At 43.1% G+C, this 13863-nt stretch overlaps 1 protein-coding gene and 1 long non-coding RNA gene across 2 annotated transcripts in view; one reads left to right on the plus strand and one right to left on the minus strand.

The window, feature by feature from the left end:
* Nucleotides 1-11640, plus strand: part of LOC141060290 (uncharacterized) — a 64484-nt gene extending 52844 nt beyond the window's left edge. Inside the window, 1 exon segment of the mRNA XM_073556506.1 lies at nt 10129-11640. Within this exon segment, the coding sequence (XP_073412607.1) occupies nt 10129-11205 (1077 nt within the window). The 3' untranslated portion in view covers nt 11206-11640.
* LOC141060226 (uncharacterized) lies at nt 6442-7098 on the minus strand. The gene is made up of 3 exons (XR_012222684.1): nt 7001-7098; nt 6855-6915; nt 6442-6493 (listed from the first exon to the last, which is right to left on the minus strand). It is a non-coding gene; the product is annotated as an uncharacterized lncRNA (long non-coding RNA).
* Nucleotides 11641-13863: the final 2223 nt, after the last annotated feature.

Raw genomic sequence — 13863 nt, forward strand, 5'->3', positions numbered from 1 at the left:
CGGTAACCGGTGATAATTCCCTCCTGTGTGGGGTCTATTTCCCTCCAGAGAAATCACACGTTACATTCCACACATAACACTGAGTAGAAAAGGCGGCGCGGGGTAATTGTGCCAGTAGTGAGGGGCGAATAATGGCGGGAATGTCACTGACTGAGAAGTCTCCATGGAGCCTCTTCACTCCGGAGATCATGTGACCCCTGACTCCTCCCCTCCTGTGGCCTCATCACAGGTCCTGTGCACAGAGCAGCCATATATGTGGAGTGCGGCTCTGCAGGTGGAGGTATGTGGAGATTCCCCCCCATTACTGAGCGCTTTAATGCTAGAAATATATTGCACAGGGGATATCACAGCCAATTCCCACAAGAAGAATCCTGGAAACATCGGCTCATCTTCTTCTCATTCAGGTCTCTACAATATCGGATCCTCTCAGTGAAGATCATCCACAAAAGAGAATTTTCCTGATTTACCCATCAAGGATGGATATGGACAGAGACAAGATGGCGGAGAGGATATTACACCTCACCCTAGAGATCCTCTTCCGTCTCACTGGAGAGGTGAGAGATTCTGATGACGTCACATTACATCATTCTTATCTATGGGAATAACGGATGGACAGAACTGGAGAGGTGAGGACTCTGGAAATGTCTGTAGTGAGATTTATTAATGTGTTTCTCCATAACCAGGATTACACAGTGGTGAAGAAGACCTCTAGTGATCGCTGTCAGGACCCTGTGTCTGAGGGATGTGGAAGACTCCTGAGCCCAATCACGGGACCTCCACCTCACCCCCTGATCCATGAGGACATCAATGACCAGAAGATCCTAGAACTCATCTACAAGATGATTGAGCTGCTGACTGGAGAGGTGACACTGCTGGGAATGCTGGGACATTATACAGTAACACTATGAAGGGATCGGGGGATGACGGTATCATTGTATGTGTCAGGTTCCTATAAGGTGTCAGGATGTCGCTGTCTATTTCTCCATGGAGGAGTGGGTGTATATAGAAGGACACAGAGATCTGTACAAGAACGTCATAATGGAGGTTCCCCAGCTCCTCACATCTCCAGGTAATAGACAGGACTAAATACACACGGCCTATAATTATCTGTATGTAGAAAATGAATTCAGTCCCTGTGTGTGTTTCCTCCAGATCTATCCAGTAAGAGGACAACACCAGAGAGATGTCCCCGTCCTCTTCTTCCACAGGACTGTAACCAAGAAGATCCCAGTGCTCCTCAGGATCATCAGGTAGATGGAGAGAAGGTGTCAGGAGATCTCCCCTATGATGTGTAGATGGCTGTGAAGGTCTTGTGCTCAGTCTTGTTTTATCCACCAGTATTATATGTTTTATACTTGTGTAATGAGAACGGTGGAGATGGCAGGATTAGAGCTGATCATAGATGGGACTTCTCCATCTGTCTGTGACTTTTACAATATTTGTTTCCGGTTGAAGATATGACCTATATTAATAGTACCAGGGAATACAGGTATGTATAAAATAATAAATCTCATATGTTTCCCTTATTATCTCCAGTAATTGTATTATTACACAGGATTCTTATGATGTTACATCGGATCATCTTCTCATTCAGGTCTCTACAATATCGGATCCTCTCAGTGAAGATCTTCTACAAAAGAAAATATTCCTGATTTACCCATCAAGGATGGATATGGACAGAGACAAGATGGCGGAGAGGATGTTACACCTCACCCTAGAGATCCTCTTCCGTCTCACTGGAGAGGTGAGAGATTCTGATGACATCACATTACATCATTCTTATCTATGGGAATAACAGATGGACAGAACTGGAGAGGTGAGGACTCTGGGAATGTCTGTAGTGAGATTTATTTATGTGTCTCTCCATAACCAGGATTACACAGTGGTGAAGAAGACCTCTAGTGATCGCTGTCAGGACCCTGTGTCTGAGGGATGTGGGAGACCCCTGAGCCCAAACATGGGGCCTCCACCTCACCCCCTGTTCCATGAGGACATCAATGACCAGAAGATCCTAGAACTTATCTTCAAGATGATTGAGCTGCTGACTGGAGAGGTGACACTGCTGGAAATGCTGGGATATTATACAGTAACACTATGAAGGGATTGGGGGGATGACGGTATCATTGTATGTGTCAGGTTCCTATAAGGTGTCAGGATGTCGCCGTCTATTTCTCCATGGAGGAATGGGAGTATTTAGAAGGACACAGGGATCTGTACAAGGACGTCATAATGGAGGTTCCCCAGCCCCTCACATCACCAGGTAATAGACAGGACTAAATACACACGGCCTATAATTATCTGTATGTAGAGAATGAATTCAGTCCCTGTATGTGTTTCCTCCAGATCTATCCAGTAAGAGGACAACACCAGAGAGATGTCCCCGTCCTCTTCTTCCACAGGACTGTAACCAAGAAGATCCCAGTGCTCCTCAGGATCATCAGGTAGATGGAGTGAAGGTGTCAGGAGATCTCCCCTATGATGTGTAGACGGCTGTGAAGGTCTTGTGCTCAGTCTTGTTTTATCCACCAGTATTAGATGTTTTATACTTGTGTAATGAGAACGGTGGAGATGGCAGGATTAGAGCTGATCATAGATGGGACTTCTCCATCTGTCAGTGACTTACAATATTTGTTTCAGGGTGAAGATCTGACCCATATTAATCCTACAGAGACATATGTGAGGGGTGATGAGTGGTGTAAAGAGGAGATTCCCACATATGACTACCCAGGTGAGTAGTGACCACTGAATGCAGAGAAGTCACAGATTCCTCTCAGTCACCGGCTGTGGCTGCTTTATCGGTGGTGTAGTCCGGCCGTATTGCCATGGTCACCATTTTGCCTCTAGACCACAACATTCTCCTCCACCCAAAACTGTTGAAATGACTTTGGGCATTGAAAGCCCTTTTCTATAGAACTTACAACCTGGAGGATCCACCTACTCCCTGGGTTGAGGAGACGCTGACCGTTACCTGCCCAGATCTGTAACTATAAAGCCAATTGACAGTGTACATAGAATGTGCTGACAGGTTAGAAAATCAGTTGAAGAAAAATCTTATGCTGGGCCTGTAAGAGAAAGCGGAGGGTAATGATGCTGTTCGCTTCCTAGAACCCTGAGATCTTATCGGATGAATCTTCTCTCCCTTCTGTGCTGCTGAATGTCTCATGGTCCCTACAAGACCAGGTCCAGTCTTTCTGGCCAAACTTCACTTATATGATCGACAACATTAAGTGTACAGTGACACCTGCGCTGACTGGGCGCTGGGCATCACTTGTCATTCCACCGCATCGCAGTCTCAATGCAGCGAGTGCCAACATCGCTGGAAGGGAGCCAGATGGGCAGGTGAGTATAAGCTTTATCATTTTATCGGGGACGAACATTTAGTTTAAGAAATGCTTGTCCTAGTACTGGACAACCTCTTTAACCCCTTTACCCCCAAGGGTTATTTGCATGTTAGTGACAGGGATAATTTTACAATTCTGACCACTGTCCCTTTATGAGGAGGTAACTCTGAAACGCTTCCATGGATCCCGGTGATTCTGACATTGTTTTCTCGTGACATATTGTACTTCATGTTAGTGGTAAAATTTAATTCATATAACTTGCGTTTATTTGTGAAAAATGGAAATTTGACGAAAATTTAGAAAATTTCACAATTTTCCAACTTTGAATTTTCGCGCCCTTAAATCACAGATATGTCACACAAAATACTTAAGAAGTAACATTTCCCACATGTTTACTTTACATCAGCACAATTTTGGAACCAATATTTTTTTTTGTTAGGAAGTTATAAGGGTTAAAAGTTGATCAGCGATTTCTCATTATTACAACACCATTTTTTTTCAGGGGCCACATCACATTTGAAGTCACTTTGAGGGGTCTATATGATAGAAAATACCCAAAAGTGACACCATTCTAAAAACTGCACCCATGAAGGTGCTCAAAACCACATTCAAGAAGTTTATTAACCCTTCAGGTGCTTCACAGGAATTTTTTGAATCTTTAAAAAATGAACATTTAACTTTTTTCACAATAAAATTACTTCAGGTCCATTTTTTTTATTTTAACAAGGGTAACAAGGAGAAATTGGACCATAAAAGTTATTGTGCAATTTGTCTTGAGTAGGCTGTTACCTGATATGTTGGGTGGAACCACTGTTTCGGCGCATGGCAGAGCTCAGAAGGGAAGGAGCGCCGTTTAACTTTTTCAGAGCAAAATTGGCTGGAATTGAGATCAGACGCCATGTTGCGTTTGGAGAGCCCCTGATGTGCCCAAACAGTGGAAACCCCCCACAAGTGACCCCATTTTGGAAACTAGACCCCCAAGGGACTTATATAGATGCGTGGTGAGATCTTTGAACCCCCAAGCGCTTCACAAAAGTGTATAACGTACAGCCGTAAAATTATAAAATCATATTTTTTCCACAAAAATGATCTTTTCACCCCAATATTTATCTTCCTAAGGGAAACAGGACCACAATAGTTATTGTGTAATTTGTCCTGAGTACGCAGATACCCCATATGTGGGGGTAAACCACTGTGTGGGTGCATGGCAGAGCTTTTGGCGCTTTTATACAATAAAAACAATTTTATATAAATAATTGTTTCTGCATCTGCGAGCTATAACTTTTTACTTTTTTCGCTGATGATGCTGTATGGTGGCTCATTTTTTGCGGAACAAGATGACTTTTCAGCGGTACCATTTTTATTTATATCCGTCTTTTTGATTGCGCGTTATTGCACTTTTTGTTCGGTGGTATGATGATAAAGCATTGTTTTTTGCCTTTTTTTGAAGGGGTTCACTAAAGGGGTTAACTAGTGGGACAGTTTTATAGGGCGGGTCGTTACGGACGCGGCAATACTAAATATATGTACTTTTGTTTTTTGTTATTTACAAAAAAAAGAAATTATTAGGAAATTTTTTTAAAATTTATTTAGGAATTTTCTAAAAATTATTTTTACGCGTTTTTTTTTCTTTATTACGTTGTCCCAGGGGGGGACATCACTATACAGTGTCAGATCGCTGATCTGACATTTTGCAATGCACTGTGTCATCAGCGATCTGACAGGCAGTGCAGGTGGCTTCTCAGCGCCTGCTCTCAGCAGGCACTGAGAAGCCACCTCCCTTCAGGACCCAGAACGCCCCCGTGGCCATCTTGGATCCAGGGGCCTGAAGTGAGGAGGCCCTCAGAACAACACGAGCACATTGCTTTGTTCTGAGGGTCTCAGGGAAGCGCACAGGGAGCCCGCTCCCTGCACGATTCTCCCTGATGCTCCGGGAAAATCTGCGATCATATTTGATCGCAGTGTGATGGGGGTTATTGTGCTGGGAGCGGTCTGTGACCGCTCCTGGCACTTAGTGCCGGTTGACATCTGTGATAATCGCCCCGTGGGCACAGCTGATCGCAATGGCGTACTATCCCAATCGGTCATACGGGTCCGGGTTACCTGGATGGGATAGTACGTCATATGTCAGGAAGGGGTTAAGAAATACTATAGATATGTGCTAAATACACTAAATGACACTGATATATGCATTACTAAACGTCTATGTGTATGGCTGGGCAGAGTAGTCAGGGGCACCCATACACTTAAGGAGATGATTAAATCGATAATGAAGCCATACTGTGTCATGGATATATACTGTGTAGGATGATGCCGAGTCAGCAGCGTTCAGGCCGGCTGCGCTGATCCTGCCACCTGCTTGAAAAGGAAAGAGCTGCCGCCCTATGTCTGCGTGATGTCACTACACTGCCGGCGCTCTTCTATTGCAGAAAAGAGTGATATTATCCAATGCGTTTCTGAGGCTTCGGTGTCCTTCATCAGGGATCCCTTCTTTTTTGCAATAGACGAGCCGGCAGTGTAGTGACATCACGCAGACATAGGGCGGCAGCTTTTTCCTTTTCAAGCAGGTGGCAGGAACATAGTGCAAATCCAGGACACAGTACGGCTTCATAATCATGATCACCTCCTTAAGTGTACGTGTGCCCCAGCCTGCTCTACCCAGCCATACATGGAGACGTTCAGTAATTCATAGATCAGGGTCATCTGTGTATGTAGGGCATATCTGCTGTATATATTTACTGCATTTCTACACGTTAAGCCATAGAGCAGGCAGGTGCTGTATGCAGATTCTTGACCCTGTCACGCAGTGGTAATGCCAGTGCATTCATCAAATTTACGTCCCTGTAATATACATTTATTCCCGCCTGCAGGAGATGTGTTCAATAGAAAAAATAAAGACGCGCACTCGTGCTGTAGGAGGAGGTGCTGACTGAACGTGGATATACCACAGGTAAAAGTCAACGGGTAGACAGTCGCACTCAAAATTGAATGTCACTTGCATCAGAGTCATTAAAGGAATTATTATGATTTTTATTAATTTTTTTTCAATAAATCAAGAAAAGTGAAAAAACACCGCAAACAGAGATCAGATTCCAAACAGGAGTATTACACGGTTACGTTTCGACCTATACCTAGGTCTTTCTCAAACCATACTGCAAGATAAAAATGCAAAGAAAAATTATTTACCACACTAAACAAAGTGATCAAGATAATGTACAAAAGGCTAGAGACATAGTGGACATAAATATATACAAAATTAATGAAATTTAAAAAGGGTGTATGCTGAAAAACCCTATAGATACAAAATATATAAACATCTATATGTGCACACATAGGACTACACATGGATCTGCGCAATAACAGGAATGCAGTGTAAGACAAGAAGATGGTCATAGGAGATATTGCAGACTATTGGCAAACAAATATACAGTACTAATCATAATGTGCTTGGATAAATGGAAAACGAAGCTGGGTGGTGGAGAAAGGAAAGTATAGCAAACATGAGATACTAACCTCAATAGGAGTGTCAAGGTATATGGAAAGAGGACAATTTTTCAGAGTCCCAAAGTAAGGGCTGTGGGGAAAAAAAAAAAAGGAGAGATAATAAGAAAAAAGGAACAGAGGGTAAGCAAGGCGCCAGGGGGTGCTGCTGTACTGACCTGTGGCAAGAGAGCGGCAGGGATCTGCAGTGTTGTGGGTGGAGGCAAGAATGCCTCGGTTTATATATGTTGAGAGTCACTATGAGGCTGGGAGGAGGCCGCTCTCTTGCCACAGGTCAGTACAGCAGCACCCCCTGGCGCCTTGCTTACCCTCTGTTCCTTTTTTCTTAGGATCTCTCCTTTTTTTTTTTTCCCCACAGCCCTTACTTTGGGACTCTGAAAAATTGTCCTCTTTCCATATACCTTGACACTCCTATTGAGGTTAGTATCTCATGTTTGCTATACTTTCCTTTCTCCACCACCCAGCTTCGTTTTCCATTTATCCAAGCACATTCTGATTAGTACTGTATATTTGTTTGCCAATAGTCTGCAATATCTCCTATGACCATCTTGTCTTACACTGCATTCCTGTTATTGCGCAGATCCATGTGTAGTCCTATGTGTGCACATATAGATGTTTATATATTTTGTATCTATAGGGTTTTTCAGCATACACCCTTTTTAAATTTTATTAATTTTGTATATATTTATGTCCACTATGTCTCTAGCCTTTTGTACATTATCTTGATCACTTTGTTTAGTGTGGTAAATAATTTTTCTTTGCATTTTTATCTTGCAGTATGGTTTGAGAAAGACCTAGGTATAGGTCGAAACGTAACCGTGTAATACTCATGTTTGGAATCTGATCTCTGTTTGCGGTGTTTTTTCACTTTTCTTGATTTATTGAAAAAAAATTAATAAAAATCATAATAATTCCTTTAATGACTCTGATGCAAGTGACATTCAATTTTGAGTGCGACTGTCTACCCGTTGACTTTCACCTGTAGGAAATGTCTTGGCATGGCTCCAGCCCTGGTGTCATGGAGTCACTCCACGTCATAAATTACATTATTTTTGATCCTAAGGAATTCAGATTACTGCACAATCTCTCCTGAAATGGGGAGCAATATTATTTTCTCTAATCTTCTGGTCAGGATCCATAGTAGCTCCAATGGTCCACCATAAATGAGGGCAACTCTGGTTTACTGTTGTTGGGGATGCAAATTTTTTTTTATTCTTTGCTGATTGGGTTACAGTTCTTCGCTTTGTATGATTTGTGGAGGGATCGGCCTGTCCCACTTATGTGAGTCTGTAACTCCCTCATAGTCTTTAACATAAGGTCTCCATTACCTCTTCCAAATGCCCGAGATCTAAATTCAAGACATCTCAGCTTTGCACTATTATACACAGTTCTCTATAAATGTGTAATATTTCTTCTTGAAACTCATCTGACAGAAAATATTGGAGCTTACGATAGTTTAGATTGTGACGTCACCGAGCCCCATACTCTAATTACCCCAGAGAGGTTTCACCACTAGCTGCTCATTTATTACTGATGGAGACTGTGGAGTTAGGCAATAATACATCTACTGAAATGATCAATCTTCAGTTTTCGACTACAGTAGTTAGTGCCCAAAATGCTGATTTAACCACTTCTCGCAGCCAGTTTTGTCTTCCTAATCAGACCCCAATTTTCAAATCTGACATGTATCAATTTATGTGGTGATAACTGTGAAATTCTTCACAAAGGATAATAGGAAACAAATTGACATTACAAGTTATTTTCCAACTTCTCTTGAATGCGACAAAACCCTATATACGGTTGTACACTACTGTCTTGGCACATGGCAGGGTTAAGAAGGGAAAGAGCGCCATTAAGCTGTATGAAGGCAAATTTTGCAGGAATAGTTTGCCGACAAAATTTATTGGGGGCATTGTTCGTGGTCAATTGGCAGCTCAAAAGATGTCCACCATGAAGAGGCTTGGCGCTATCTACTCCATTTTCCAGATCCAAGGGATTGTCTTGCTCATCACCCTTTAACCCTTCTACATGGATCTGGACTTACACAAAGACCCCTAGGCTTGGGCGATGATGTTACCTGCTGTTTTGTGGTGTGAAATAGCAAGAAGAATAGATAGTCGAGTCAGGACCAGGAGAGGAGAGAAAATAAAAAGTTATACGATGCAAGAGTAGTCCGTAAACAGAGCGGCTTCATAACAGGAAGCAAATGCACAAGCCGGGAGCTGAGCACCGAGGACCGAACCGGAGCAGGCCAACGCTGTATCTGACAGCCTTCGGTAATATGCTTCAAGCTTTAGTAGGGTGCGGTGCTTTCCAATTGGCTGAAGCAGGGAGCAGATAACTTCACCTGGACAGCACCCACACATACTGCCAGACTGGCCGGTACTACTGGTCCCAGGCACCCTCATCTTAGTGGCTGAACAGTGCCTGTGCCGCCTACAGCTTCTGTTTCTAATGTCGCATCCATCACCGGTGCTGCCTGCAGAATGAATAAGATGGCACCTGGTGACAGAAGCAGACGTCACAGGAGCAGATCCTGGAGAAAATGGCACATACCGTTTGCGGAAGTCTCAATATGACAAAATGTCAGAAATCCAGAGCAGTAGAAATCCTCATAAAGTGACTACATTTTGGAAATTATAACCCTCGGTCAAGTAATCTATAGGAGTAGTGACTATTTTGACTTCACAGGGACTTTGCGGAAATTAGCACACAGGGGATGTTGGAGAGTGAAGATTACAAATATGCCATATTATTGCCCAGCACATAATGTCCGGATTGTGCTCCACTAGACACGCACATAGGAAACTAAGTGGGTCCTTCTCATTGCAGTGATGCCAAATACATGGATGGTAAATGTGGTTTAGGTACACTGCAAAGCTCAGAAGCGAGGGGGAGATTTGACTTGGAAAGAGTGCATTTTGCTGGCTTTGTTTATGGAAGCCATGTTGCTTTTCAAGAGTCTTTGAGCCGCTAATAATGTGGACATCTGTTTTTTCAATGACAGATGATGGACCTGAGTGGGAACTTGTTTTATGTGAGATGAGTAGGAGTTGTTATTGGTGGTATTTTCGCCTACATATCATTGATGGGTTGCTTTTTATTTATTATATTTGGGAGGCAGAATGAACAAACAGTTGAACACCACACACTACTGGTTCATCCTCTAACTTTTTGTATTAGACTGTGAACTGTCATTGACTTAGACAGTCATTCAATAATTTTACATAACTTGCCATTTTTACAGACAGTTTAAGTAGCCATTTTCAAAAATATAAAATTCTAGGATATTATATTCAAAATAATTGTTTTTTTCTTAGCAGATGACTCTACCAGGAGATCAGGACAGCTGACATCTTCAATTTTTAAATCAGATGATCGCAAAATCCCACAGGATGCAACTGAAGTCATTGCCATTGCTCCAGATATACCAGCATCCCTTTACAGTAAAGATCTGTCATCTGATCCTATGAAACAGGTCCCATCTTCTGATTCATTACTGACTACTAAGGAAAATCAAAGTCACAAAAGAGGCAATAAAAAACAAACTGCTCCTAAAGCAAAGAAGTCATTTTCACATTCAGAATATAGAAATAGTTTTCCCCTCGAAAAGTCGTTTCTTAAACATCAAAAAAATCACACAACGGAGAAGAGATTTTCTTGCTCCAAGTGTGGGAAATGCTTTAACTGGGTTTCAGAACTTGTTAGGCATGAGAGAACTCACACAGAGGAGAAACATTTTTCCTGTTCAGAATGTGGGAAATATTTTAAACATAAACCTAATCTTGTTAGACACCAGAGAACTCACACAGGGGAGAAGCCTTATTCCTGTTCAGAATGTGGGAAGTATTTTAACCAGAGATCATCTTTAGTTAAGCACCAGAGAATTCACACAGGGGAGAAGCCTTTTTCCTGTTCAGAATGTGGGAAATGTTTTATACAGAAATCAGATTTTGTTAATCACCAGAGAAGTCACACACGGGAGAAGCCTTTTTGCTGTTCAGAATGTGGGATGTGTTTTCACCAGAAATCAAGTCTAGTTATTCACCAGCGAACCCACATAGGGGAGATGCCTTTTTCCTGTTCAGAATGTGGGAAGTGTTTTAACCAGAAATCAGATTTGGTTAATCACCATAGAACTCACACAAGGGAGAAGCCTTTTTCCTGTTCAGAATGTGGGAAATGGTTTACACATAAATCAAATGTTGTTGGCACCAGAGAACTCACACAAGGGAGTAGCCATTTTCCTGTTCATAATAATAATAATAATCGTTATTTATATAGCGCCAACATATTCCACAGCGTTGACAGTTTAACAGTTTCAAACACAACAGTCGTAACAACGTTAACAATAATACAATAATTAAAGCAAAATAAAACGACCCTGCTCATGAGAGCTTACAATCTACAGGGTGTGCCATTTATATGGATACACCTAAATAAAATGGGAATGCTTGGTGACCCAGAGCGGCTCACTGAATTTGCAGAATGGGCAAAGCAAAAATTGGAACAGGACCCTCAGTTTACACAGAACATTATGTTCAGTGATGAGGCAAACTTTTTTGGGTGGGCCATTTATATGGATACACCTAAATAAAACAGGAATGGTGACAGTTTTCTTGCTTATGGTGTCTTGCATTGAAATCTGCTGCAATGACCCCGGTACTGCGTTCAACAGACATCAACACAATTTCTATCAGCTCCTCACGTGTTAACCTGTGCAACATGTCAATGGCTGTAAACAAAGAGAAACTTGAAAATAACTCATGAAAGAATAAAGTTATGTTAAAACCAAGAACACTATTGTTTTTCTTGTGAAATTCTCAATAAGTTTGATGTGTCACATGACCCTCTTCCCATTGAAAAAAATAAAGTTGGATCCAAAATGGCCACCATGGTCACCACCAGCGTCAGACTGGAACACCTTGGGCCCACCAGAGAAAATCATTCTTGGGGCCCACTATGTAGCTGCATAGAGTTGCTGCATAGAGTTAAATACCAGACCACCAATTATGCGGTAAAACACGCTAATATCCGGGTATAATATAAGGTTGTACATGTCTTAATTATGTAGCAGGAGTTGGGGTAGCCCCCTCATAGAATATAAAGCAGCCCCCTCACATAGTATAATGCAGCCATCTCATAGAATATAATGCAGCCATCTCATAGAATATAATACTGCCCCCCTCATAGGGTATAATACTGCCCCCCTCATAGGGAATAATGCACCCCCTCATAGGGTATAATGCACCCCCTCATAGGGTATAATGCACCCCCTCATAGGGTATAATACTGCCCCCCTCATAGGGTATAATACTGCCCCCCTCATAGGGAATAATGCACCCCCTCATAGGGTGTAATGCACCCCCTCATAGGGAATAATGCTGCACCCTCATAGGGTATAATACTGCCCCCCTCATAGGGTATAATACTGCCCCCCTCATAGGGTATAATACTGCCCCCCTCATAGGGAATAATGCACCCCCTCATAGGGTATAATGCTGCCTCCTCATAGGGTATAATACTGCCCCCCTCATAGGGTATAATACTGCCCCCCTCATAGGGAATAATGCACCCCCTCATAGAATATAATACTGCCCCCCTCATAGGGTATAATACTGCCCCCCTCATAGGGAATAATGCACCCCCTCATAGGGAATAATGCACCCCCTCATAGGGTATAATGCTGCCCCCTCATAGGGTATAATACTGCCCCCCTCATAGGGTATAATACTGCCCCCCTCAGGGTATAATACTGCCCCCCTCATAGGGTATAATACTGCCCCCCTCATAGGGAATAATACTGCCCCCCTCATAGGGTATAATGCTGCCTCCTCATAGGGTATAATGCTGCCCTCCTCATAGGGTATAATGCACCCCCTCATAGGGTATAATGCTGCCTCCTCATAGGGTATAATACTGCCCCCCTCATAGGGAATAATGCATCCCCTCATAGGGAATAATGCTGCCCCCTCATAGGGTATAATACTGCCCCCCTCATAGGGTATAATACTGCCCCCCTCATAGGGTATAATACTGCCCCCCTCATAGGGTATAATACTGCCCCCCCTCATAGGGTATAATACTGCCCCCCTCATAGGGTATAATACTGCCCCCTCATAGGGTATAATGCTGCCTCCTCATAGGGTATAATGCTGCCCCCTCATAGGGTATAGTACTGCCCCCCTCATAGGGTATAATACTGCCCCCATCATAGGGAATAATGCATCCCCTCATAGGGTATAATGCTGCCCCCCTCATAGGGTATAATACTGCCCCCCTCATAGGGTATAATACTGCCCCCTCATAGGGAATAATGCATCCCCTCATAGGGAATAATGCTGCCTCGTCCTCATAGGATATAATGCTGCCTCCTCATAGGGTATAATACTGCCCCCCTCATAGGGAATAATGCATCCCCTCATAGGGAATAATGCTGCCTCGTCCTCATAGGATATAATGCTGCCTCCTCATAGGGTATAATACTGCCCCCTCATAGGGTATAATACTGCCCTCCTCATAGGGTATAATGCTGCCTCCTCATAGGGTATAATGCTGCCCCCCTCATAGGGTATAATGCTGCCCCCCTCATAGGGTATAATGCTGCCTCCTCATAGGGTATAATGCACCCCCTCCTCATAGGGAATAATGCTGCCTCCTCATAGGGTATAATGCTGCCCCCCTCATAGGGTATAATGCTGCCCTCCTCATAGGGTATAATGCTGCCTCCTCATAGGGTATAATGCTGCCCTCCTCATAGGGTATAATGCTGCCCCCTCATAGGGAATAATGCTGCCCTCCTCATAGGGTATAATACTGCCCCCTCATAGGGTATAATGCTGCCCCCTCATAGGGAATAATGCTGCCCTCCTCATAGGGTATAATGCTGCCTCCTCATAGGGTATAATGCTGCCCCCCTCATAGGGTATAATACTGCCTCCTCATAGGGTATAATGCTGCCTCCTCATAGGGTATAATACTGCCCCCCTCATAGGGTATAATACTGCCCCCCTCATAGGGT

The sequence above is a fragment of the Dendrobates tinctorius genome, unplaced genomic scaffold, assembly GCF_039654945.1.
Source record: "Dendrobates tinctorius isolate UK_male_01 unplaced genomic scaffold, ASM3965494v1 ptg000233l, whole genome shotgun sequence".
Lineage (NCBI taxonomy): Eukaryota > Metazoa > Chordata > Amphibia > Anura > Dendrobatidae > Dendrobates > Dendrobates tinctorius.